Here is a 25710-nt window from a genome sequence, read left to right as displayed (position 1 = left end):
TAGAACGTAACTGTTTTTAAATGGTATGTATGTTTTTAGATATAATATTTTATCTTGTTCACCGCCCTGAGCCCTTCGGGGATAGGCCGGTATATTAAATCTAATAGATAGATAGATAGATAGATAGATAGATAGATAGATAGATAGATAGATAGATAGATAGATAGATAGATAGATAGATAGATAGATAGATAGATAGATAGATAGATAGATAGATAGATAGATAGATAGATAGATAGATAGATGGATGGATGTTAGGACTTGACAGTTAGATTACCAAAATCTACTTGACAGCTTGGCTGATGCAATCCTCCACCTTTCACCTAGTTTCAGTGGGTGATGCAACCGTGACTAAGCACATCTAGTGCGATTGCATCACTGCTCCCTGATTGGTTGAATGTCTCTATATGTATGCACAGAACAGTTTGGTCTATGCGAGCTTTGGTTGTCCAGTTGCTGCGCTGCACTCTGTCAGACTGTTTTGTGCTTTTGGAAACAAGGAATAAAACCCTTCTGTTCTTTGAAGTGAACAACGCCGGGGTTCCTGTGTTTTCTTCTCCTCAACTGCTTCTGCTGTTACCACGACCGCTGCTGAGTGGATCCTTCTCAATAGATAGATAGATATAATGTATGTATGTATGTATGTATGTATGTATGTATGTATGTATGTATGTATGTATGTATGTATGTATGTATGTGCTACCGGCTGCCTGGGCAGCAGTTGTTAACCCCAAGGGGAAAGAGTGGAAAGAGACACACAAAACAAGAGCAGAGACAGTCCTGACTTGCACTCCTGAGACATCTCTGCAAGCGCAAGGAGGCCGGCGGGCCATTGGAAGCCGACGACCCCGGCGACCTGTCCCAGGAGCACGTGGCGGAACTCGACCCGATGGGGACCCCCCGGGACGACCCCCTCCCCCCGCCCGCGGACTGTCCGCGTTCCCACGTTCTTCGGCGCGCCTGGGAGTTGCGAGGGGGGCGTTGCCCGAGCGGAGGGCGGCCCCTTCCCTGTCCCGGGCCGGAGGAGGAGGAGGAGGAGGAGGAGGGAGGAGCCGGGCGCGCCCCCTCCTGCCGCCGCCGTTCCTTGTCCGGGGCGCTGGGTGCTGCTGCCGGGTGCTGCTGGGCGCCGGGGCGGCCATGGAGCGGTGGCGAGAGGCGCTCTCCTTCCCGGCCTTCCGCCACCGCCTCCCCCCGGGGGCCGCCTACGGATCGTGGGGCGGCGGCGGCGGCGGCGGGGAGAGCCCGGAGGAGCTGCGCCGCCGAGAGTTCGCCCGGCTCGGAGGTAACTGTTCTCAGCCGACTCTCGTCGTCTGCTTCGCTTGCTCGGCCCTGCAGCCCTTCCTGCTGCGCCTGCAGCCCGACCGACCAACAGGTGCAGCTCCGGCAGGGCTAGAAGCCTTACCTGTTGCTGCGCAGCTGGGAAAGGGACGGCGGGGGGGGGGGGCGGCACCGGGGCCGTAGTGCACAGGTGTCAAACTCGCGGCCCTCCAGATGTTATGGACTACAGTTCCCATCATCCCTTGCCAGCAGGATAATGGCAGGGATTATGGGAACTGTGGTCCATAACATCTGGAGGTCCGCAAGTTTGACACCTATGATCTAGTACAGTGGTGGCGAACCGTTGGCACTCCAGATGTTATGGACTACAATTCCCATCAGCCCCTGCCAGCATGGCTAATTGGCCATGCTGGCAAGGGCTGATGGGGATTGTAGTCCATAACATCTGGAGTGCCAACGGTTTGCCACCACGGATCTAGTGGCATATGCTCCACTTGCTTTACTACCATCAGATCCTCGGAAGATGCCAGCCACAGATGCAGGTGAAAGGTCAGGAGAAGATGCTACTGGAACACGGCCATGCAGCCCGGAAATCCCACAGCACCCCAGTGATTCCGGCCGTGAAAGCCTTCGACAACACATAAGGACAGCGTCCTGTTTTACATCAGTAGTCCATTTAGTCCAGCGTAAGGTTTCATAACGCAGCCGGCCAGCTGCCCTGGAGGCTGAAACAGCCAGACACTAAAGCCTTCTCCATGATGCCGCCGGCCGCTGATGTATCCAGAGGTTTGTGGGTGGCTTGTGGCTTGACCCTGCACAAACTCAAGGATGGGGGCATACCTGCGAGACTGCCTTACCCTTATCTGAAGAACTTCTCCTACACATGCTGGGTGCCCCTGCTGGGTGCCCCTGGGCTAATCACAGTTCTCTCCGAACTCTCTCAGCCCCACCTACTTCACAAAGGGGTCTGTTGTGCGGGGAGGAAGGAAAAGCTGCTTTGAGACCCCAAAACTGTTGAGGAAAGCAGGGTATAAATCCAAACTGTTCTTCTCTGAAGCCAGCTATGCCAATGGCTATTGCTGCCTCCCATGCAGTGAATTTCACAGTTCAAATGAATAAAGAAGTCTTCCGGTTTTCTGTCCTAAAGCTACTTCCCTACAACCTAATGCAGTGGTGGCCATGCTGGTAGGGGCTGATGGGAATTGTAGTCCATAACATCTGGAGTGCCAAAGGTTCACCACCACGGACCTAATGGTTTGTCCCTGAGTTCTAGTGTTATGGGAAAGTATATCTTCCACTCTGTTGGGTGGACACCTGGGGGAGGACAAGGGGGCTCTCCCAGGTCATTCTGCCTGCCAGGGTTTTTAATGAGTGCAGGTTTCCTTAAGTGGGGTGTTTTGTTCTGTATGCGCCCTCCCCCCCCTTACTCACTTACTTTTACCATTCTATTTTGTTTACATCTATGTTACCCTCCTAGGGAGGAGTCCGGCTGTTCCCTCCTTTTGGGGAGGCTTTTTAATAAATTGGGTTATGGGACGCCTGTTATTATTGTATTGACCGCTGTTTTTAATGGTTTTAATGGATTTTAGTAAACGTAATAATTGCTTATTTATAAACTGTATATATGTTGATGTTGTTGTGCACTGCCCAGAGCCCCTTGGGGGTGGGGCGGTCTACAAATCTAAGAAATAAATAAATAAATAAATAAATAATGTCTTTAATTTGTAGTTTGCCAGCTGTCATTAGGAAAGGCACGATGGAAATATTTAATGAAAGGAATCAAATATCTGCGGTGTTAATTGATCTGATTTATTGCCCACATCAATAGCCTGTATAATAGGACTTTAATTACCACAAGTAATTTTACAGCATGGTCTATTTACGGTGGCCTGTAGCCGTGGCTGGATCTTTTTCAAGCCAATTTATACTTCATTCTTCTGTTTCTATGTAGCTAGGATCCCTGGTTTTAGATTCTCTAATCTGAATTTGATTTATTTATACGTGCGTGTCGTATTAGTTTCTCTGAGCAAAGAGATATTTGATTATTGTGTATAATATACAGTACCTGGTTACTGTAAACCATAGGTGTCAAACCCGCGGCCCTCCAGATGTTATGGACTACAGTTCCCATCATCCCCTGCCAGCATCATTCTGGCAGGGGATGATGGGAACTGTAGACAATAACTTCTGGAGGGGCGCGCGTTTGACACCTGTGCTGTAAACCAATTGGGGCAGATTGTTCTTCTGTCCTGATTTAGAACAGAGTGTTATTGCCTTTACCACTTGAAACCCAATCATCGGCATGTTTATTTGGGAGTAAGTTTCACTGAGTAAGTGTGTTTAGTGAATATGTTTTGGAGTACAGTCTGACATCTAGATGTTCATAGGTTACACCAGCTGTATTTTCTGAGGGCTATTCTGGGTCACGGTGCAGACGATTAGTCCCCCATCTGATTAACCTATGGAAAGAATTATCCTGAGAAAAATTCTTGCGTCATCCAGAAATGTGCACGTTGCATTTTGGAAACTGGTTGGTCTTGATAGAAGGTGTCCATTTACTGTTCATTGCGAACAGCTTAGTTCCGCATTATAATTAAGATACGATTAGACTGTGCTTGTAACCAAACCTCTTTCTGTGCAAGAATGAATATAAAATGACTCTCTAAGATCAGTTGGTTTTGAAGTTGAAAAATATTGCCCAAGGCTTTTGCAATATGCAAATATCCGCCTGCAGTGTGACAGAAGTCACGGGGCAAGTTGGTGCTGGGTTTTTTTGCAACTTTAGGGTTGCCGAGTTAACGTCTCGGTTTATATGTCAGCAGCTCTGTGAACAGAGACTCACACTAGGCATTTGTTGCTTGTCTGCTGAACTAAGATGTAGGCCTTGAGGCTGCTGCAAGCCATACTGAATCTGGAGCGAAACTAAAATGCACAAGACTCGCTTGTGACTTTGGTTAGCAGTTGCAGTTTTTTTTTTGTCCTGATATAATAACCATCGCTAAAACTTGGACTGAAAGCCAGCGTGGTGTTGGGGTTAAGAGCAGTGGGCTCTAATCTGGAGAACTGGGTTTGATTCCTGAAGTCGTTACGGACGACGCAATGAATGAGATGAGATGCAGCGATATCAAGAGGCTGGTGGAGAGAAGACAGTGGCAGGCTTGGCTGATCTGGCCAATCTGCCGAGCTGGGGTCCCTGGCACCTTTATTAAGGGTTTGGGGAAGGCGGGAGAGCGGGAGAAAGTTGCGCGATTCATGACTCAGTGGAGGGCTGCGTACGTGCAGGGGGAAATGTTCCTGTCTGGGTCGAATCCACATTCAGGTATCTTGTGACCTGGGTGTCTGGGAGATCTCGTGACGTGCGTACGTGGGAGTCCAGGAGGGGACAGATGGCGCAGGCATTCCTGTGCACTTTCTGAAGCTCTACTGGGTTCGCTAACGCACCCCTACAGATTCCCCACTCCTCCACACAAGCAGCGGACTTTTATCTGGTGAACTGGATTTGTTTTCCCCTGCTCCTAAACTGCTGGGTGACCTTGGGTCAGTCCTGATTCTCCCTGAACTCTCTCAGCCCCACCTACCTCACAAGGGGTCCGTTGTGGGGAGAAGAAGGGAAGGAGTTTGCAAGCAGCTTTGAGACTGGGTGCTGTGTGGTTTCCGGGCTGTATGGCCGTGTTCTAGCAGCATTCTCTCCTGACATTTCGCCTGCATCTGTGGCTGGCATCTTCAGAGGATCCTCTGAAGATGCCAGCCACAGATGCAGGCGAAATGTCAGGAGAGAATGCTGCTAGAACACGGCCATACAGCCCGGAAACCACACAGCACCCAAGTGATTCCGGCCGTGAAAGCCTTCGACAATACAGCTTTGAGACTCCTTGCAGGAGAGAAAAGTGGGATATAAATCCAAACTCTCCCTCTTCTCTTCTATTCACAACATAGAATATGATGTGCTACTCTGCAAGTTGCAGAAACTGAAAGATACTGTAGTGTGGATTGTGGATTAGATCCTGGAAGTCTCGTCTTTCATCTGAAAAAAGATCAGTTGTTAGGGCTCAGGGATGTTTTGGCGATCTCCAGAGGATAGACAGTGATTGCTGACATTGTCAAGTGTTGCTTGTGTTTAAAGAAATGAATATCGCTTAAGTACCAGCGCTGCAAGGAGTATTAGGCTCATTCCGCACATGCAGAATAATGCACTTTCAAACTGCTTTTAGTTTGCACTTTCAATAAATTTAGTTTGCACTTTTATAATGCACTTTCAAACTGCTTTCAAACTCAAGCTGTGCGGAATGGCAAAATCCACTTGCAAACAATTGTGAAAGTGGTTTGAAAACGCATTATTTTGCGTGTGCAGAAGGGGCCTTAGTTTGACTTTTATAGCACTTCTTTCAGGGTGTTCTCTGAACATACAAGAAGTTGTCTTACGCTGAATCCAGTCGCTGGTTCTAGTGAGGTCACCACTGGCTACTCTGAGTGGCAGCAAGTCTCCAGGGTCCAAGATTAGAGATCTTCTGCGTTACCTGTTCCCTGCCCTTTCAAATTGAGATGCTGGGGGCTAAACCTGGCACGGGAGAGCTCTGCCACTGAGCGACAGCCCTTCCTTCGATGCAGCAGGAACGGGCCCACTACTTTTCTCCATGGTCGATTCCGCACTTGCGTTATCGACCTAAGTTTGAGCTGCGTTCGACCTAAGTGCTCCGCACAACCACTGGGATCGACGTGGTTTTGTACCAGCTTCGCTCTGTGTAACGGTCAAATTTCCGACTCCAGTTGGGAACTACTTCTTTTTCAGGGAACTACGCTCGAACTCAGCTCGATTCCAGTAAAGTGCGGAATCTCTGGTGCCAGGAGTCCCCCATTCAGCCAATCACAGCTGAGTGTTTCGGGCATGCGTACAGCTGGCCAATCAAAAAACGCCACCTTCGTCCCTCCACTCCTGTGGCAGTTTTTTTGATAACGTGTGTGTGGATAGACAGAACATGGCCGTAGAACAGTAGCCAATCGGAACGGAGCGGCGAAGAGGCACAGGATGATTCCGCCCTCTGAGCTGGAATCAATCTGGTTGCAGTGGGGAACAACAATGGCTTTGACCTAGGTTAGTACCCTTCTCAGGGAACTGGGTCGAACCTATTTTACTTGTGTGCGGAATCGCCCTATGTCTAAATACGCCAGTGTGCCAATAGTTTTCAGGGGAACGTTTTAGCTGCGCTATTTATTTGTTTTATATTGAACTCACAGAATGTCTTGCTTTACGTCGCAGAGATTTCTGAGTTTTCATCTTCAGTGAACTGTCTCCTTTGTGTTTTATTTTACTTCATTTATACCCCACCTTTCCCTCTAAAGGGAAAAGACTTGCGTTATTTTCCTGCTATCTGTATTAAGTTTATTGAATGAAGGCTGCGGCTTCTGTGGTCATACATGGAATAGCCCGTGAATGAGATCGAAACTCAAACGTTTAATTCCACATAGAATCCTAGAGCAGGGTTGTCATGCTGACCTTGTCTGTCTCTTGAGGTTTTAGGATTTAGTCATGTAGGAAAGTGTTCTCTGTGAAAAAAAAAATAACTGGTCTCTCATCTTTATTCCAGCATAGATAATTGTGTGTCTGAAGTTATTTACGGTGAGAGTGTCTTTCCCCCCAGATATGTAAGGATGTTAGTCTTCAAAGGAAATGGTTGATGTAGAGAAGAACTGGGTTGCAGGCTCTGCTTTTGCAGTCTGGGTTCTTACATATTCCAGAAGAGTGTATGGAAAAAAGTCTCTCAAGATCTGTGGTGTATGCAAAACTAGTGAAACCCAGAAGTCTGTTTACAGAAATTAAGTCTGCTTGCATACTTGGTCAGTGCCCGGCACACCATGCCCTCAATGTCAGGTATGCTTCCCAAACAGTGTTTAGTGTCACGCTGCTACTCTGATTACACCTAAGCTGGCATCTGAAGGTCTATGTCCATTCATGCTTGCGTAATCTCAATGAAATGACTATTTCATTGGAGCAGCAGTGGCGTAGGAGGTTAAGAGCTTGTGTATCTAATCTGGAGGAACCGGGTTTGATTCCCAGCTCTGCCGCCTGAGCTGTGGAGGCTTATCTGGGGAATTCAGATTAGCCTGTGTGCTCCCACACACGCCAGCTGGGTGACCTTGGGCTAGTCACAGCTTCTCGGAGCTCTCTCAGCCCTACCTACCTCACAGGGTGTTTGTCATGAGGGGGGAAGGGCAAGGAGATTGTAAGCCCCTTTGAGTCTCCTGCAGGAGAGAAAGGGGGGATATAAATCCAAACTCTTCTTCTTCTTCTATCTGGCTCAGATTATGAACTGATGACTTTGCCCATATTTAGAACAGCGGGAATATAAAATCTTTAAGTAGCAGGCACCCTCCAACCTAACTTGTCATATTTAATGTTTAGACAAGGAATAGTGTAATGCAGTGCTTCCTAACATTCTGATAGCATGCCTTTTCTGTTATTGGCCCATGCGGACAGGGCCTCTGTTATCGGAGACTGGGCTTCTGCCTGCGGTTTGCCAGTTGCAACCCAAGGTTTATGAATTTGGATATCACACAAAACGGTAGTTGAATTTTCTCAACAATATGCGGTCTGAATTAAACCTTGACTTGTCTGTTGCATTTAAAACCTGTGCTGGGTAAATATGCGTAACTTTTACAGAGTGGGGGTGAAACCTGTTAAGTCAGGTTCGAGCCTCCTTTTTAATAAGTTTGGAAGTGTATCCAATCGGTGGTTTTTCTCACGGCAGCGTGTCTGGAGCAATCTATTTCTCTTGTATCCTGGGGATTTGACTGTCCAAGGTGTTGTCTAGGCCTGGAGGATTTTGGCAGACAGGACTGCTGGGGTGGCTATTTTTAAAAAATTAAACCGTTGAACAAAGGGTGCTTTTTTCCCCTTGGCTAGACTTGTTGACATATCAAACTGTTTAAACAAAATTATGAGTCAAGTTAGGTCCATGTAAGTTATTGGTGTTCTGGGTTATCTAAGCTGTGTAGCGTTTGGGGTGCTGTGTGGTTTCCGGGCTGTCTGGCCGTGTTCTAGCAGCATTCTCTCCTGACGTTTCGCCTGCATCTTCAGAGGATCTGATAGTAGGAATGGAAAGCAAGTGGAGTACATATACTGTGAAGTCAAAAGGTGAGGCCCTCTGAATAGAGTAGCCTGGTATGTGAGTCACAAAGAAGTCTGTAGCCTGGGAGTAACAATGAAGATAGCAAGGTCAATAGGTGAATGGATCTGAATGGAAGTATTCTGGTCTTTGTTTCCTTTGATTGATATTGTGTAGCGTTTGTTGGTGAAAAGATCATTGATAGTTTCTAATGTGCCTTTGAGTACCTTTCATTTCCCTTAAAATATCATTGCTGTTTAAGCTGCAAATTAGTTACTTCTCCAATGAGATGAGGGACTTATTTCAATCGGACACTAACAGGCATTGGATGCAACAAACACACCTGTAAAAAGCAGCCTGGTTTCATTGGTGAATTACCAATCTAGGCTGAAATGTGGCCTATCACGTGGAGAGGTTTATGCCTCTCTTCTTCCTGCTGATAGTGTTGCTGAAGGCTCTCAAAGGGTAGCAGAATTTTTCACTGTAGCATGCAGAATAAGGCAAAAGAAAGCAATCATTTTATTGTTTTCATTTATATTTTTCATGGGTAATAATGTTACCACTTTCATTTCTATTGCACACAAATCAATGTTTTATTGACTGTATGCTTGATAAGATTGATTTGTAACATTGATTGTTTGGGGTTTTGGTTGCTGATCTTGGATCGTAATACAGTTGTTTGATTGAGTGAGCGAGTGTTGGACTGGAGGTTCAAATCCCTGCTCTGCCATAAAAGCATGCTGGGTAACTTTGGGCCCGTCACATGCTTGGCCTACCTCACAGGCTTGTTGTGATGACACCACGGAGGAGGAGAGGGACACCATGTAAGCTGCTGTGGATCCTCATTGGGGAGAAAGGCAGGGTATAAATCAGGGGTGCTCCAGATGTTCATTGGCCATGCTAGCAGGGGCTGATGGGAATTGTAGTCCATGAACATCTGACGCACCATAGGTTGGCTACTGTTAGTGCAGGGGTCTGCAACCTGCGGCTTTCCAGATGTTCATGGACTACAAATCCCATCAGCCCCTGCCAGCATGGCCAGTTGGGAATTGTAGTCCATGAACATCTGAAGCACCATAGGTTGGCTACTGTTAGTGCAGGGGTCTGTGACCTGCGGCTTTCCAGATGTTCATGGACTACAAATCCCATCAGCCCCTGCCCGCATGGCCAATTGGGAATTGTAGTCCATGAACATCTGAAGCACCATAGGTTGGCTACTGCTAGTGCAGGGGTCTGCAACCTGCGGCTTTCCAGATGCGCATGGACTACAAATCCCATCAGCCCCTGCCCGCATGGCCAATTGGGAATTGTAGTCCATGAACATCTGAAGCACCATAGGTTGGCTACTGCTAGTGCAGGGGTCTGCAACCTGCAGCTTTCCAGATGTTCATGGACTACAAATCCCATCAGCCCCTGCCCGCATGGCCAATTGGGAATTGTAGTCCATGAACATCTGGAGAGCCGCAGGTCGCAGACCCCTGCGGTAGTGTAAATGAAGTAAAATAAATTTTAAAACAAAACACGTTCCTGTAAAATCTTTCGTAGTGACCACGAAATCCTTGTTCAGTTAAGCAGTTGCAAATAGACAAATAATTCAGACCGCTGCATTGACTTGACTTGACCTTTCCCTTGATGCGGAGGGTAATGTACCTCTGGCACGGGTCTATCACTGTAGGCTCTAGGGACTGCAACACTATTTATTTATTAATCTAGAATATTTATGCACCTGCCTTTCTCCTGACAAAGCCAGGACTTAAGTTCAGTAACAAGAAAATGAAGTACACAGCAAATTATTAGCATTTTAAAAGCTCCAGGGGAAAAGGTATCTTAACATAAAACAACCAGACGTGGTACGAACCAATTTGTTGACTGCAAGTGTAACCTCTATCTGTGGGTTCTGTGGGGCAGAACTTGGAATGAGTTTGCAACAACAAATTTTAAAAACAAAATGGTTTACTTTCTTAACATATAACATCAACATTTAACATCACACTTCAAGGTCCTGTTCAGGTTGCATTTTCAAGTCCTTATATTTACAGTCTACTGATACTGCCAAGTCCAATTCTTCTTTGCAAGTGGGTTGGCTCCTAAAGACTCCAAGGGCTTGGTGAACAGGATTCAACATGATGGAGGTTTCCAGGAGAACTCTCACCCCTGACAACCACCAAAAGAAACCCTGAAACAATAAACTCCAACATTTACAACATAGCAAAAACAAACAACTACCTTCCCAGTAGTTCCCAACAACATTGCAGTTACCTTAACAAGGTGTTAAGGGCTTATACCAATCAAGGTCTGAGTCTGGTAGCCTTGTCTCCTCCAAACTACAGGAGCTCTGCAGCTTTGAGTCTCCACCCCTTTCTGGGTCAACCCATTCTGAGCATGGGGGTTACACAAGCATTGCTGAGCTGCCTCCCCCATCGACAACACCCCTAAGCAGAGGCCAGGTCTGCAGTGTGTGTCGGGTCCTGGGTGGCCGTGCCGATGTCCCGAGAGGCACAGGACTCTTTTAAAACACTGATCATGAAGCAAATCGACACATTTCAAATAGTGAAGCAGAGAACAGGGCTGGCGCCCAAAAGTATTTGGTGTCCTAAACTGCCTGTGACTTTAACTCGCCCCCCGTGACTCAAGCGTGAGAGGAGGGCCTGCGTGCCAGGTGTTTCCTCCTTGCGACCCAAGCACACGTGGAGCTGCTGTGGACTGGGCTCTCCGTCGCCCCAACCTGGGCAGGTAGGGAGCCAACACTGCCATCATTAGCAGGGCTAGTGGCTGCATGTTCCTTCTCCCTACCTGCCCAGGAGCAGCAGTGGCGTAGGAGGTTAAGAGCTCGTGTACCTAATCTGGAGGAACCGGGTTTGATTCCCTGTTCTGCCGCCTGAGCTGTGGAGGCTTATCTGGGGAATTCAGATTAGCTTGTACACTCCCACACACGCCAGCTGGGTGACCTTGGGCTAGTCACAGCTTCTCGGAGCTCTCTCAGCCCCACCCACCTCACAGGGTGTTTGTTGTGAGGGGGGAAGGGCAAGGAGATTGTCAGCCCCTTTGAGTCTCCTGCAGGAGAGAAAGGGGGGTATAAATCCAAAACTACTCCTCCTCCTCCTCCTCCTCCTCCTCCTCCTCTTCTTGTTCTTGTTCTTGTTCTTGTTCTTGTTCTTGTTCTTGTTCTTGTTCTTCTTCTTCTTCTTCTTCTTCTTCTTCTTCTTCTTCTTCTTCTTCTTCTTCTTCTTCTTCTTCTTCTTGTTCTTGTTCTTCTTCTTGTTCTTCTTCTTGTTCTTCTTCTTGTTCTTCTTCTTCTTCTTCCCACCCTCCATTGAGGAACAGGCCATGGGCAAAGGAAGGCGGGCTGGGGGAGAATCCCCCCCTCTCCCCCATTGCCACTGGTCACGAGTGGCATCTGGGTCGTCATGCTGTCTGTGGCCCCCACCTGTTGTACCTGAGCTGTCCCTGACTGGGAATTGCCCTGAGCCTCATTTGGCAGCCGGTCCTGGCCCCCTCGGCTGTCTAGGTCTGACCCAATGGAAGTGGAAGGGTTAAACTCCCTTTTCTTTCCCTGCACAATCCAAAGTCACTGGGACTGCTCTACAGAATGAGAGGGTGGTCTGCACCACTTCTGTCTGACTCCTGGTGGTAGAAAGTGGCACCAGATACAGATCCCCCCCCCCCATGGGAACTGGATAGAGCAGATACAAGAACGATTCAGTTTAATAGCACATTATCTGTCCAACTATGATACCCACATTGATAAACCAAATTGGTGGGTCCCTTTGTGGTCTGTTCCTTTTCTCATAGGTGTGTGATTATCATTGTTACCGTATCCTAGACTCTCAATCTATTATAAACAGAGTTGTGTAATGGTTTTTTCTTACAAGAGAGATGAAAAGGAGCGGTGCATTTGACCTCATTTAGATTAGCATAAGTGTGTGAGAAGAAGAAGAAGAGTTTAGATTTATATCCCCCCTTTCTCTCCTGTAGGAGACTCAAAGGGACTTACAATCTCCTTGCCCTTCCCCCCTCACAACAAACACCCTATGAGGTAGGTGGGGCTGAGAGAGCTCCGAGAAGCTGTGACTAGCCCAAGGTCACCCAGCTGGCGTGTGTGGGAGTGCACAGGCTAATCTGAATTCCCCAGATAAGCCTCCACAATTCAAGTGGCAGAGCTGGGAATCAAACCCGGTTCCTCCAGATTAGAGTGCACCTGCTCTTAGCCACTATGCTACTGCTGCTAAGGACTTCTGCTGCCCCAAAGAGCTTTTTCTTTCCTCTTGTCCTGCATATGGTTAATGAAAAAAGACCCTTTCTTGGTTGGTTAAGGCAGGCCAGAAGCCGATAAGATCTTTAGCTCTCTAGTTTGCTTCATAAAGGCAGAATGTTTTAAACTACAATATTAGGAGAGATTCCACTCTTGAATTATATCGTCCATTTGGTTTTTTTGGGGTATAACAGTCATGTTGGAAAAAGTATGTACTCCGTAACACTTAAACTTGAGCACAGCATTTATCCCGCGCCCCCCAAATAATACAATTCCCACCAGCCCCTGCGAGCAGGGGCTGATGGAAATTGTAGTCCATGAACCTCTGGAGCACCAAAGGTCGGCCACCCCTGCTCTAGAGGGATCTTGAATATTATCTTGAGTTTGGGACCTTTTTTTGACATGGCTAGAATGGCTATATGAAGAAGCTATTTTTTTTTTAAAGGCTTCATTTTAAGAAACTTTTCTTCCGCAGACTGCCTATTCTTTTAAAACTATCCGTTTAATTCGGAGTTTTCCTGCTGTTATAACATAATGCGATCTGGATGAACTAAGCAGACTACTGTTCTTATTAAATAATTCTGATGCTACATTCTGTAAAATGTAGCAGTGGCGTAGGAGCAGCAGTGGCGTAGGAGGTTAAGAGCTCGTGTATCTAATCTGGAGGAACCGGGTTTGATTCCCAGCTCTGCCGCCTGAGCTGTGGAGGCTTATCTGGGGAATTCAGATTAGCCTGTGCACTCCCACACACGCCAGCTGGGTGACCTTGGGCTAGTCACAGCTTCTCGGAGCTCTCTCAGCCCCACCCACCTCACAGGGTGTTTGTTGTGAGAGGGGAAGGGCACGGAGATTGTAAGCCCCTTTGAGTCTCCTACAGGAGAGAAAGGGGGGATATAATCCAAACTCCTCCTCCTCCTCCTTCTCCTCCTCTTCCTCTTCTTCTTCTTCTTCTTCTTCTTCTTCTTCTTCTTCTTCTTCTTCTTCTTCTTCTTCTTCTTCTTCTTCTTCTTCTTCTTCTTCTTCTTCTTCTTCTTCTTCTTCTTCTTCTTCTTCTTCTAAAATGGCTGTGAACTTTCTGCTGGAAATATCCCATAAGCAACAGTATGTATGAAACAACTTCATTTCTTGTATGTTGCAAGCTTGTATTTTGATGTGATTTTGATGTGATTTTATACTGTTTATGCCAAATAAAGGCTGAATGAAAAATAAAATAAAAAAAATAATGGCTCGGTATGTGATACTTTTTTACATGTTTCCTTGTAGGAATGACTTACCTGGACCACGCCGGAGCTACGCTGTTCCCACAGAGTTTATTAAAGGCTTTCACTGATGATCTCAATACAAATATTTATGGTAAGCAGCAACTGGGCAGCGTCAGTGTCCTCCTGTATTTTGCGATGATAGGAATTCCTCTGGTTTACTGTGGACTCTTCCTGAGGCTTGGGTCAGAAGCTAATTCTTAACAGAGACTGTTATTTTGCCACGCAGAGTGCACAATGCCCCAGCAGTGTTGGCTGCTCCCAATTCTCAGGCTTTTTTAACTCCTCCTTCCTATAGGGCAGTGATGGCGAACCTTTTTGAGGCCGAGTGCCCAAACTGCAACCCAAAACCCACTTATTTATTGCAAAGTGCCAACACGGCATTTTAACCCGAATACTGAGGTTTTAGTTTAGAAAAATGGTTGGCTCCGAGGCATGTGTTACTCGGGAGTAAGCTTGGTGGTAGTTGGTGGCTTTGCTTTGAAGCAACCGTGCAACTCTTCCAACAGGTGAATCACGACCCTAGGAGGGTTTACTCAGAAGCAAGCCCCATGGCCAGCAACCGAGCGTCCTCCCAGGTAAAGGATCACGCTTTAGTTCTTTGCATGAAAATCAGTGGGGTTTAACAGCGCTTAACAGGGTTACCTACACTGCTTCCCCAAAACTAGGTCTTAGGTTTAATGCTAATAATCAAACCCAGCAGCCCAGGCCAGCCTAGATGTGGGGGGGAGGGCACTCTGTTTGCACGTGCCCACAGAGAGGGCTCTGAGTGCCACCTCTGGCACCCATGCCAAAGGTTCGCCACCACTGCTATAGGGAATAGCAGCAGATGCTTTGATAGCACCCCCCCCTTTGTCCAAGCATAGAAATTGGCAGCTGCAAAAATGCAGAAGAGACACCATCAAAGGCATAGTTGATAAACATACCAAAAAATATTGCGACAATAGAAGAAGCTGCCTCTCTTCTGATCGCAAGGGGAGCAACTGCATTTTGCCTTGCTTCTGTGCATTTAGAAAAATCCTCTCTGCAAACAGAAAGACACATTGGGGGCAGGAAGGGGTGGCTCGTTTGTCCCTGTGGTTCTCATTTTATTTTCAATTTTGCAATTTTGTTTTGCTACCAAGTAACAGCTGACTTACAGTGACCTCCATTGGGTTCCCAAGCTAAGAGACACCCAGAGGTGGTTTGCCGTTGCCTGCCTCTGCCTGGGCTTCCTTGGCGGTCCCCCACAAAATACTAACCAGGGGCATCCTTGTTTAGTTTCCAACCTGTGATGAGATCGGGCTCTCCTGGGCCATCCGGGCGAGAGATGTCCAGAGACGTCCAGGCCAAGGCAGAATTCTCTGCCTTCTGAATTCTCTATCGCCTCATTATCATTGGGCGATTCCACACACGTGTAAAATAGGTTCGACCCAGTTCCCTGAGAAGGGTACTGACCTAGGTCGAAGCCATTGTTGTTCCCCACTGCAACCAGCTTGATCCCAGCTCGGAGGGCGGAATCATCCTGTGCCTCTTCGCCGCTCCGTTCCGATTGGCTGCTGTTCTACGGCCATGTTCCATCTATCCCCACACACGTTATAAAAGGAGAGACGAAGGTGGCGGTTTTTGATTGGCCGCTTACATTGGTACGCGGAAATTGTGCGCCGTTTGTGCGACCAGCCATCGCTTCGAACTCAAGAAAGAAGAGGGGGAAAAAATTAGGCGCGATTTTCGCCCCGGCAGTTCTCCAGCTGTACGCATGCCCGAAACACTCAGCTGTGATTGGCTGCATGGGGGTCTCCTGGCACCAGAGATTCCGCACTTTACTGGAATCGAGCTGAGTTCAAGGGTGGTTCCCTGAAAAAGTAGTAGTTCCCAACTGGAGTCGGAAATTTGACCGTTACACGGGGTGAAGCTGGTACAAAACCATTGGGTGTGTGCAGACGTGGCCTTTGCCTCTGTTGCTGTTTATGTGGGGACCCAAAGCCCAAATGGCTAGAACGGAACGAGCGTAGTTCCTTAATAACCCTGACTTGAGTAGCCCTGGCTAGCCTGATCTTATCAGATCTCAGGAGTTAAGCAGGGCCAAGCCTGGCTGGCGTGTATTTGGATGGGAGACCTCCAAGGAATTCCAGGTTCGTGACGCTGAGGCAGGCAAGGGGAAATCACCTCTGCAACGTCTCGTGCCTTGAAAACCCACCAGGGTCACCGAAAGTCAGAAAGGACTTGATGGCAAAAAAAAAGAGTTCCTCAACAGTCCTCATTTTAGCTCTATTATAACCTGAGCTACAAAGACCAATTAATGATTATTTTATGTCCTGTTTTGAAATGAACAAGCAGATGTGGGGGAAACTGTAGGGGAACAGGCTTTTCAATACTCTCTTGTGAATCACTTTGCCAGACAACATTCAGTTCGGAACATGGAGTTGCTGACTCGAGATGAGTCATGTTTGAAGAGACGTGCTTCAAAAAAACGTAAAGGTTATTTGTATCCCACACTGGCACAACCTTTGGAGGTGTGAGTAGATGGTGCTAGTTTTCACTCGAGGCTCCTGGTGATATAACAGAACTTAATTGGCAAGTACTTCGCTGACTCAACAAATAAAAGTCTTTTATGAGAAACAATCAAGAGTCAAGATGTGCAGAGGAATGATTTGAGTTCAGTAGTGCTTTACGGATCAACACATTTTCCAAGGAATAAGCTTTGGAGAGTCTATGTAGGCTGTAGAGTCACACTGAACTAAATGTTTCACAAACTCGCTTGAATAAATTGTAAGGGACTGTGGTCTATACTGCTGTGTATAGCTTGCTGAAGCTAGGATCCTGATATGTAATTTTTATATCAGTTAATGTGTCATTTTAGTACTTATGTTTTGCTTCAGTTCTGTTTTTAGACCTCAGGTCAGTTCTATAACTCTAATGGCCCAATCCTATGGGCGGGGACACACGAATGGGCTGATGGAGGTGGGGCATGGTCTTGCCGGTGCATTTGACCCAGCGGCCGGGCACCCCTCAGCTCTGCAGCAGTGAAACCTGGAAGTGGGTGCTGCTGTGAAGCTATGCTGGCATCCAGTTGGACGCCTGTGTCCGGGGAAGAGTAGGTGGGCTGGGTCATTCCTGAGGCTAGAGCCAACCGTAGTCACCTTCTATCATGCTGGGAGTGCTGCGGCCAGGGCCTTGGGCTTATGCCACCCGAAAGGGTGGTGTAAGTCCATTTAACCCATGGAGGGCTATCAGACAGTTGGGGTGAGGGTGTGGTTTTTTCTGCCTCCCCATGCTGCCTGAAAGCCCTCTGGAGATGGTCTGGCAGCGTGGCAGAGGCACCGTCCCCCAGGCTTTCAATTGGGCTCCCTTCATATTGCATAGTTTGTTGAATGTCCTGTCTATTGTATGAATCCGTTGTGTTGTAGTCTGCCTTGAACCCGTTAGAAAAACAAACTATAAATAAGGTAAATAAAACAAAGTCCCCTTTGTCAAATACCTGACTAAGGGAGCTTTGAATCTCAAATGTTTATACCCCCAAATTAAGAACATAAGAACAAGCCAGCTGGATCAGACCAGAGTCCATCTAGTCCAGCACTCTGCTACTCGCAGTGGCCCACCAGGTGCCTTTGGGAGCTCACCTGCAGGAGGTGAAAGCAAGGGCCTTCTGCTGCTGCTGCTCCTGAGCACCTGGTCTGCTAAGGCATTTGCAATCTCAGATCAAAGAGGATCAAGATTGGTAGCCATAGATCGACTTCTCCTCCATCAATCTGTCCAAGCCCCTTTTCAAGCTATCCAGGTGAGTGGCCATCACCACCTCCTGTGGCAGCATATTCCAAACACCAATCACACGTTGCGTGAAGAAGGGTTTCCTTTTATTAGTCCTAATTCTTCCCCCCAGCATTTTCAATGAATGCCCCCTGGTTCTAATATTGTGAGACCAATTCTTGTTGGTTTCCAAGGTGCTACTGGACTCGGATCCAGTTCTTTTACAGACCAATATGGCTGCTCTCTGAAACTATCTTCAGAGGCATTATGGACATTTGCAAAGAGGAATTATGGACATTTTCAAAGTGTTTTGCACTAATCCACTAATAGCGGCTTGATTGGCACAGTTTGAATTTAATTTCAGAGCATGCTCCAGAAATTTCTTTTGCTGGGATAACTGATTCCATCCTGTCTTTTTGCGGGAACTTTACCATCTGGTATCACTTGCTTGTGTTAGCTACCTCCATTGAAAATCTGCCATAAAGAGCTTCAGAATGGAGCAGTGAATTGGGTGTTTGATCTCACTTCTGCATCAAACACAGCCCCGAAGGATTCCTTGGGACAATGCTCTGATAACCATGTGGAATATTGATTTGGGAATCAACTATCTCTCTGGGGTGCTGTGTGGTTTCCGGGCTGTATGGCCGTGTTCTAGCAGCATTCTCTCCTGACGTTTGGCCGTGTTCTAGCAGCATTCTCTCCTGACGTTTCGCCTGCATCTGTGGCTGGCATCTTCAGAGGATCTTCATCCTCTGAAGATGCCAGCCACAGATGCAGGCGAAACGTCAGGAGAGAATGCTGCTAGAACACGGCCATACAGCCCAGAAACCACACAGCACCCCAGTGATTCCGGCCGTGAAAGCCTTCGACAATACATTGAACTATCTCTCTCTTTTGCCTTCTAGGAAACCCTCACAGCCAGAGCATTAGCAGCAAATTAACTTATGACACCATTGAACATGTCCGATACAGGTACAGAAATCTTCACGTTATGTACTGTACACAATGAATGCATGTGGACTTGATGAGCATTTTTGTTTTAATTGTCAATTTGATCCATCGCTGTTGCAGATACCAGTTTTCCAAGCACCAGGGAAGGACTAAAAGTGGAAAGGGAATGGCTATGTTGTAAACTTAGTAGTCCGAGAACGGAGTGTCAAAGGCAGGATATTGTGTGGTTTCTGGGCTGGATGGCCGGGTTCTAGTAGCGTTTTCTCCTAATGTTTCGCCTGCATCTGTGGCTCTGAGGATCCTCTGAAGATGCCGGCCACAGATGCAGGAGAAACGTCAGGAAAAAATGCTACTGGAACCCGGCCATCCAGCCCGGAAACCACACAGCAGCCCAGTGAATCCGGCCGTGAAAGCCTTCGACCATACAAAGGCAGGATACCTTTTTAGATAGTTCAACATCATGTTGGCTAAGTGGTAGAGCACCTGCTTGGCATCCAGAAGGCCTCAGGTTCGATCCCTGCCATCTCCAGTTGAAAAGGTTCTTGTAACAGAGGATGTGACAGGCACTGAGCCCCCGGAGTACAGCTGCCAGTCTGAGTAGGCAGTACTGCCCCTGACGACTCTGTGATTTGATCCAGTGAAAGGAGACTTCATGGGTTCATGTGAAGAGAAGAAGAAGAGTTTGGATTTATATCCCCCCTTTCTCTCCTGCAGGAGACTCAAAGGGGCTGACAATCTCCTTGCCCTTCCCCCCTCACAACAAACACCCTGTGAGGTAGGTGGGGCTGAGAGAGCTCCGAGAAGCTGTGACTAGCCCAAGGTCACCCAGCTGCCGTGTGTGGGAGTGTACAGGCTAATCTGAATTCCCCAGATAAGCCTCCACAGCTCAGGTGGCAGAGCTGGGAATCAAACCCGGTTCCTCCACATCAGAGTACACCTGCTCTTAGCCACTACCCCACTGCTGCTAGAGTAGCTTTGGAATAAGCGTCCGGGGGCCTCTTTTACCTGCAGCGCTGTTTCTGAATAAAGACTTTTGCTAAAACAGGGGGGTCCCGACGACAAATACTCCCAAAGCTCTTTTGCCTCAAGCTTTTCCAAGGAACAAAATGTAAAGCTGCACACTAGCCCCGTGTCCAGTAATTAGGAATGCAATTAAGCACTGATGGAAGTGATTAAGTAATTAAGTTGAATAATGCGCGGACTCTGTTCGTGTTGACTGTATCTCCCATGCGTTTCAGCAGAGCCCTAATGAAGATTGTTTGAGGGTTTCCACTTCCCATTAGGGGAGGTCCATTAAGTTAACTGGGACATGTTTCTGTGTTTGTTTGTTTTTTAAATGTCTCGGGTGCTGTGCTTTTTTGCTTGGGTGGGGGAAGAAATATGTGAGCTCACATGTAGAAAACGTAGCATGGGGTAGAAAATGTGGACAGAGAGACATTTTTCTCTCTTTCTCACAATACTAGAACCAGGGGGCATCCGTTGAAAATGCTGGGGGGAAGAATTAGGACTAATAAAAGGAAACACTTCTTCACGCAACGTGTGATTGGTGTTTGGAATATGCTGCCACAGGAGGTGGTGATGGCCAGTAACCTGGATAGCTTTAAAAGGGGCTTGGACAGATTTATGGAGGAGAAGTCGATTTATGGCTACCTATCTTGATCCTCTTTGATCTGAGATTGCAAATGCCTTAACAGTCCAGGTGCTTGGGAGCAACAGCCGCAGAAGGCCATTGCTTTCACATCCTGCATGCAAGCTCCCAAAGGCACCTGGTGGGCCACTGCGAGTAGCAGAGTGCTGGACTAGATGGACTCTGGTCTGATCCAGCTGGCTTGTTCTTATGTTCTTATGTTCTTATGTCAGTTCAGGGAGAAATGGTGGTAGAAAGTGCTGTCAAGTTGCATCTGACTCGTGACATCTTTCGTGGGGTTTTCAAGGCAGGAAATCAAAAAGATTAAAGTAGAATTGTATGTTCATCTCCACTTGCTGGAACCTCTTTATTGTAGAATGCTCCTCTTGGGTCTTAGTGCTTACCTACTTCTGCCCTGCTCCACCATTTGCCTTCTGTTGTCCCTCCTTTCCCTTTAAGATGGCTCTCTAGAAGTTGTCCATCCACCTCTTTGAAGAATTCTGTGGGTGCAGTGGGATTGCCTCATTGTGAACCACAAAGGATAGCGCCTGTGCCCAGTGCGCGCCAGATCTCCCAACCTTTGACCACATTCTCTGGGCCTTGGCACTAATATGAGAAGAAGAAGAGTTTGGATTTATATCCCACCTTTCTCTCCTGTCAGGACTCAAAGGGGCTTACAACCTCCTTTCCCTTCCCCCCTCACAACAAACACCCTATGAGGTAGGCAGGGCTGAGAGAACTCCGAAGAACTGTGACTCGCCTAAGGTCACCCAGCTGTGTTGGAGTGCACAAGCTAATCTAGTTCACCAGATAAGCCTCCACAGCTCAAGTGGCAGAGTGGGGGATCAAACCTGGTCCCCCAGATTGGAGTGCACCTTCTCTTAACCACGACCCCACGCTGGCTCTCAATTAGGGTTCCCGACTCCTGAGATTTTGGCATGGAGCCCAGGGAGGGCGGAGTTTAATGCCCTAAAATCCACCCTTGGAAGCGGCCGTTCTCTCCTGAGGAGCTAGCCTCTCTAGGCTGGGGATCAACTGTAATTCCGGGAGGCCTTTTCTTGGATATCTTAGTGCACAGGTGTCAAACTCGCGGCCCTCCAGATGTTATGGACTACGGTTCCCATCATCCCCTGCCAGCATCATGCTGACAGGGGATGATGGGAACTGTAGTCCATAACATCTGGAGGGCCGCGAGTTTGACACCTATGTCTTAGTGGACAAACTGTGGAGATAATTCAGCAGCACTTTGCCGAACACGATGGGTTCCAATAATAAGATGTATTTGTGGTAACTCCCAGAAGCATATCTCTTCGCTGGAGTCATATATATTAACGTAAGGACGCAACTTCTTGTCTTCCTCTGTCTCCCACTATTCTTCGTCGGCATACTCTGAATACAGGCGCAGCTCCAGCATAGAGCTGGTAGGGTGTAGCAGTTAAGAGCAGTGAACTCTCATCTGGAGAACCGGGTTTGTTTCCCCACTCTTCCACTTGAAGATGGACTGTTATCGGGTGCACTGGATTTGTTTCCCTGCTCCTCCGCATGAAGCCTCCTGGGTGACCTTGGGCCAGTCACAGTTCTCTCTGAACTCTCTCAGCCCCACCTACCTCACAAGGTGTCTGTTGTGGGAAAAGGAATGGCAGGAGTTTGCAAACCACTTTGAAACTCCTAACGGTTGAGGAAAGCAGGGTATAAATCTAAACTCTTCTTCAGCGTCTTCTCCTCTTCCTGGCTCAGAATGTGTTACTCCTGCACCCATCGGGAAAAGTTGTGTGGGCTCTAAGTACGAACAACTTCCACAAAGGAAGGGAGCAGCAGTGGCGTAGGAGGTTAAGAGCTCGGGTATCTAATCTGGAGGAACCGGGTTTGATTCCCAGCTCTGCCGCCTGAGCTGTGGAGGCTTCTCTGGGGAATTCAGATTAGCCTGTGCACTCCCACACACGCCAGCTGGGTGACCTTGGGCTAGTTACAGCTTCTTGGAGCTCTCTCAGCCCCACCCACCTCACAGGGTGTTTGTTGTGAGGGGGGAAGGGCAAGGAGATTGTCAGCCCCTTTGAGTCTCCTGCAGGAGAGAAAGGGGGGATATAAATCCAAACTCCTCCTCCTCCTCCTCCTCCTCCTCCTCCTCCTCCTCTTCTTCTTCTTTTTACTAATGTAGGGAAATTCTTCGGATTTCTCGTCCACCAAATTCTTGTCCACCAATACCAATTTTTTTTTTTAAAAAACTGGCCAATTACGTTCTGTAAAAAGATAAGAAAACCATCCAGTGCTTTTCATTTGAAAGAGTCTGGAGGTTGAGTCATTGTGTAGATGCGGGAGAACAGGAGATCTGCAGTGGTCAAGGTTTTATTGAACCAACCCCTTTGGTGCCAGAGTATGCAAGTTTGCATATTACATAGAACATTAAACAGAATGAGAAGAGGACAAAGTCTCATTAGTATAGTCCAAAAGGTTAATTATAAGAGCCCAATAATTCCAGACACTTCAAGCAGACAGTGGTTTAATCACAAAGTTTAGTACTCCAAATGTAATACAGTGATCAGCAAGGGGTTGTGCTGGCTGCTACAACCTGGTACTTGCTTTGCATCTATCTCTCTATATAAAAATCTAACAGTGTGTTTGTCCCTGATGGTGTCCCTCAGAAGCTGCTGGACGGGTCTCCCCCAAATTTTCACATGACGTCCCTCCCTGTTGCGGGCAGGTAATCGGACCTTCAAATTGCCGAAAGTCCATACCTGAGCCAGGTAAAACGTCTTTTTCCTGGTGCCCCAGGCCATGAAGCTGGCTGTGTTTAACTGTCACCCTTAAAATGTTCGTGCAGCCTGTCTGCCTGTGGCCTGAGGGCTTGGAATGAGGGCTTAGGATGTTCGCTCAGATGGGCAGAGATGAGCAGTAAATAGGTAACACTGTTAGGTAATACGAGTGGAAGTGAAACACATACACACTTTGCCGTGTGAGACGTCAGATGGGGTTCCCCCCCCTCACACGCAGGTAACTTTCACTCTCTGTGCCTCACCCACTGCTACCACACAATACACATACAGCTCATCCTCACACACCTCACTCTGCCCTCCCTCACATCCAACTCCACTTACCCACTTCCTCACCCATATTCACCACAGCTCTCTTTTATTACAAGCGAGCTGGAGTTTGCCTTTTTCTTCTAAGACAATCCACGGGGTGGGGGCGAACCAACATTACCGGCTCTGCTTCTTTTGCACGTGGCCCTTTAAGAACCCAGGGAGCTGGCCTCGATCTGAGGGCCTCACCCCCCTGCCTCTGCTGCCTGACTGGGATAGCCTCCTTGCCCCAGTTCTGCCTTACCCAAGCCAGGACTGTGCGTGTCAACCAGCCTCATGGACAGCGGGATTTGCACTCTGGACAGTTCCGTTGTGGAATGGGAAGGGTTACCTCATGCTAAAAAAACAAGACACCACCATCTAACGGGCTTGGACAGATTTATGGAGGAGAAGTCGATTTATGGCTACCAATCTTGATCCTCCTTGATCTGAGATTGCAAATGCCTTAGCAGACCAGGTGATCGGGAGCAGCAGCCGCAGAAGGCCATTGCTTTCACGTTCTGCATGTGAGCTCCCAAAGGCACCTGGTGGGCCACTGCGAGTAGCGGAATGCTGGACTAGATGGACTCTGGTCTGATCCAGCTGGCTTGTTCTTATGTTCTTATCCTTGATCTACACACATCCCTTCATTCCGTGGGCAGTGGCTTGCCTTGTTTTCTACAGACTTCAGAAGGGGGATTTTTAAAAAAATGCCTTGCTTTGTTGTTTCTATTAACAGGGGAACGTGCATCAAATCGCACGGTGCAATTAGAAAACTATCCTAGCAGTTTTGACACCCAATTAGTCAGTGAGCGAAGCTGGGCTGACTTCATATGTCTTGATGTCTTGAAGTTGGCACTTCAAGCCCTGCTGAGCCAGAGTATCTGTAAGATGATGCCGCCTTTATTTCACCACTTGAATTATTTTTGTAAAGAATATTTCACTCTTCTTGCTTACACAGTCAGCTTATTCAGGTGGACTTCAGTCTTTCCTCCCCAGTGTGTAAAACGAGCAGTGAGCCGATGGCTCCGGGCCAGCTTCCTCAGAAGTGCTGTGTGGGCAGAGCCCCTGTGAAACGCCCAGACCTATTAAGAAGTAGCTGTCAGCTGCTTGTGTAACCACATACATTGGTTCGGCCCAAGTTCATTGGGTAGATAATAGGAATTGCATAAAAATCCAGAATGATAAATTCAGTGGTAACAACTGTTTTGAACGAGGGCAGAGTCAGGTTATTCAGTACTGGAAGTGCTTAACAGAACATTATGCACAGAGCCATAATAATCTTGTATTCGTGTAAGGCAGGGGTAGGGAACCTGCGGCTCGAGAGCCGCATGCGGCTCTTCTGCCCTTGCAATGTGGCTCCACGAGCTGAGCCGCCGGCCCCATCCTTGCCCGCCCTGCAGGCAGCAGGGCAGGCGCACCAACTGCCCATGGTCGGCTGGGCCGCGCCGCGGGCTTCCCCTCTGCCCACCCTGTTGGAGCGGGGCGGGTGCTTTCCTGGCGGCCGGCGAGGCCAAGCCGCTGGCTTCATCCTTGCCCGCCCTGCAGGCAGCCGGGCGGGCGGGCGGGCACATCCATGCGCTTCTCAGAATGAGCGGAGTAAAAGGTTAAAAAAACCCTAATTATATGGTGTTATCTTTATTTTAAATGTCAAAAATTATTTGCGGCTCCAAGTGTTTTCTTTTCCCGTGGAAAACGGGTCCAAATGGCTCTTTGAGTGTTAAAGGTTCCCTACCCCTGGTGTAAGGCATCAAAAAGTTAGTGTTAATTCCTGGAAACCGGATATACTGTTATAGCCCCGATCCCTGTGCATGGGATTTTGCAGCATAACAAGAAGAGTTGGTTTTTATACCACGCTTTTCTGTAACGTTAAAGAAACCTCAAAATTTGTCCTTTTTCTTCCTCTTCCGCAAAAAGAACATAAAAACATAAGAACAAGCCAGCTGGATCAGACCAGAGTCCATCTAGTCCAGCACTCTGCTACTCGCAGTGGCCCACCAGGTGCCTTTGGGAGCTCACATGCAGGAGGTGAAAGCAATGGCCTTAAGAACATAAGAACAAGCCAGCTGGATCAGACCGGAGTCCATCTAGTCCGGCTCTCTGCTACTCGCAGTGGCCCACCAGGTGCCTTTGGGAGCTCACCTGCAGGAGGTGAAAGCAATGGCCTTAAGAACATAAGAACAAGCCAGCTGGATCAGACCAGAGTCCATCTAGTCCAGCACTCTGCTACTTGCAGTGGCCCACCAGGTGCCTTTGGGAGCTCACCTGCAGGAGGTGAAAGCAATGGCCTTAAGAACATAAGAACAAGCCAGCTGGATCAGACCGGAGTCCATCTAGTCCAGCACTCTGCTACTCGCAGTGGCCCACCAGGTGCCTTTGGGAGCTCACATGCAGGAGGTGAAAGCAATGGCCTTAAGAACATAAGAACAAGCCAGCTGGATCAGACCGGAGT

The 25710-nt window shown here is 47.9% G+C and overlaps 1 protein-coding gene across 3 annotated transcripts in view; it reads left to right on the top strand.

The window, feature by feature from the left end:
• The first annotated feature begins 593 nt into the window (after nucleotides 1-593).
• Nucleotides 594-25710, top strand: part of MOCOS (molybdenum cofactor sulfurase) — a 154866-nt gene continuing 129749 nt past the window's right edge. The window contains exons 1-3 of one of the 3 annotated variants that reach the window (XM_048511741.1): nucleotides 594-628; nucleotides 13897-13986; nucleotides 18527-18593. In XM_048511741.1, coding sequence (XP_048367698.1) covers nucleotides 13899-13986; nucleotides 18527-18593 — 155 coding nt within the window. In that variant the 5' untranslated portion in view covers nucleotides 594-628; nucleotides 13897-13898. Of the gene's footprint in view, nucleotides 629-1079; nucleotides 1283-1304; nucleotides 1373-13896; nucleotides 13987-18526; nucleotides 18594-25710 lie in introns of those variants that run through there. The other 2 variants (XM_048511740.1, XM_048511742.1) reach the window with 2 other exon arrangements.

Source organism: Sphaerodactylus townsendi, linkage group LG11, assembly GCF_021028975.2.
Source record: "Sphaerodactylus townsendi isolate TG3544 linkage group LG11, MPM_Stown_v2.3, whole genome shotgun sequence".
Lineage (NCBI taxonomy): Eukaryota > Metazoa > Chordata > Lepidosauria > Squamata > Sphaerodactylidae > Sphaerodactylus > Sphaerodactylus townsendi.
Note: the sequence above shows the minus strand (reverse complement) of the source record. Positions and strands in the feature narration are given on the sequence as shown.